We start from the raw sequence: 1,242 nt of genomic DNA on the forward strand, positions 1-1,242 counted from the left end.
GGAGGAGAAGGAGGAGGAGGAGGAGAAGAAGAAGAAGAGGAGAAGAAGAAGAAGAAGAAGGAGGATGAGGAGAAGAAGAAGAAGAAGAAGAAGAAGAGGAGAAGGAGGAGAAGCAGAAGAAGAGGAGGAGGAGGAGAGAAGAAGAAGAAGAGGAGAAGAAGAGGAGAAGGAGGAGAAGCAGAAGAAGAGGAGGAGGAGGAGAGAAGAAGAAGAAGAGGAGAAGAAGAGGAAAAGGAGGAGAAGAAGAAGAAGAAGAAGAAGAAGAAGAGGAAAAGGAGGAGGAGGAGGAGCAGAAGCAGCGTCATGTGACATCATCACAACAGGTGATTGGTTTAAAGCCGTTGGGTGGAAACACACTTTCACCAGATTTATTTACGAGTTATTTTACCAAACTTCAGATGATTTGATTGACAGGTGGACGGAAACTTAACTTATTTTTCACCTTTTCTGTGAAATCACGTTTTAACTGAATAAAATCTACTTTCCTGCTAACGTTAGCGTGCAGTTAATAGGCGGAGAGGCCAGAACTGAGACACTGATGATGGTGGGGGGACGGACTCACTGGAAGATGGTGTTGGTGTCCAGGTCGACGCAGACCACGTCGGTGGGGGGGTCGTACAGGTCGAAGTAGCTGGAGTGGACGCCCACGATGAAGGGCATGGGCGCCAGCAGCACGTCGGCCATCTGCAGAGGACACAGAGGGATGTAGGGACAGATCCAGCGCAGGGGGAAGCTCATCTGGAGACACAGAGACCAGGGAGAGACAGGGAGACAGAGAGACAGGGACCAGAGATACAGGGACCAGGGAGACAGGGACCAGGGAGACAGAGACCAGGGAGACAGAGACCATGGGGACAGAGACCAGGGAGACAGGGACCAGAGATACAGAGACCAGGGAGAGACAGAGAGACAGAGATCAGGGACCAGGGAGACAGGGACCAGGGAGACAGGGACCAGGGAGACAGAGACCAGGGAGACAGGGACCAGGGAGACAGGGACCAGGGAGACAGAGACCAGGGAGACAGGGACCAGGGAGACAGGGAACAGAGAGACAGGGAACAGAGAGACAGAGACCAGGGAGACAGGGAACAGAGAGACAGGGAACAGAGAGACAGGGAACAGAGAGACAGGGACCAGGGAGACAGGGAACAGGGAGACAGGGAACAGGGAGACAGGGACCAGGGAGACAGGGACCAGGGAGACAGGGACCAGGGAGACAGAGAACAGAGAGATAGGGACCAG

At 53.4% G+C, this 1,242-nt stretch overlaps 1 protein-coding gene across 1 annotated transcript in view; it reads left to right on the plus strand.

Moving 5' to 3' along the window:
- The window catches only part of LOC117945907 (DENN domain-containing protein 4B-like), a 23,091-nt gene that overhangs the window by 6,812 nt on the left and 15,037 nt on the right, over positions 1–1,242 (plus strand). Inside the window, exon 7 of the mRNA XM_034873642.1 lies at positions 586–705. Coding sequence (XP_034729533.1) covers positions 586–705 — 120 coding nt within the window. The remainder of the gene's footprint in view (positions 1–585; positions 706–1,242) is intronic.

Source organism: Etheostoma cragini, chromosome 6 (genome assembly GCF_013103735.1).
Source record: "Etheostoma cragini isolate CJK2018 chromosome 6, CSU_Ecrag_1.0, whole genome shotgun sequence".
Classification (NCBI taxonomy): Eukaryota; Metazoa; Chordata; class Actinopteri; order Perciformes; family Percidae; genus Etheostoma; species Etheostoma cragini.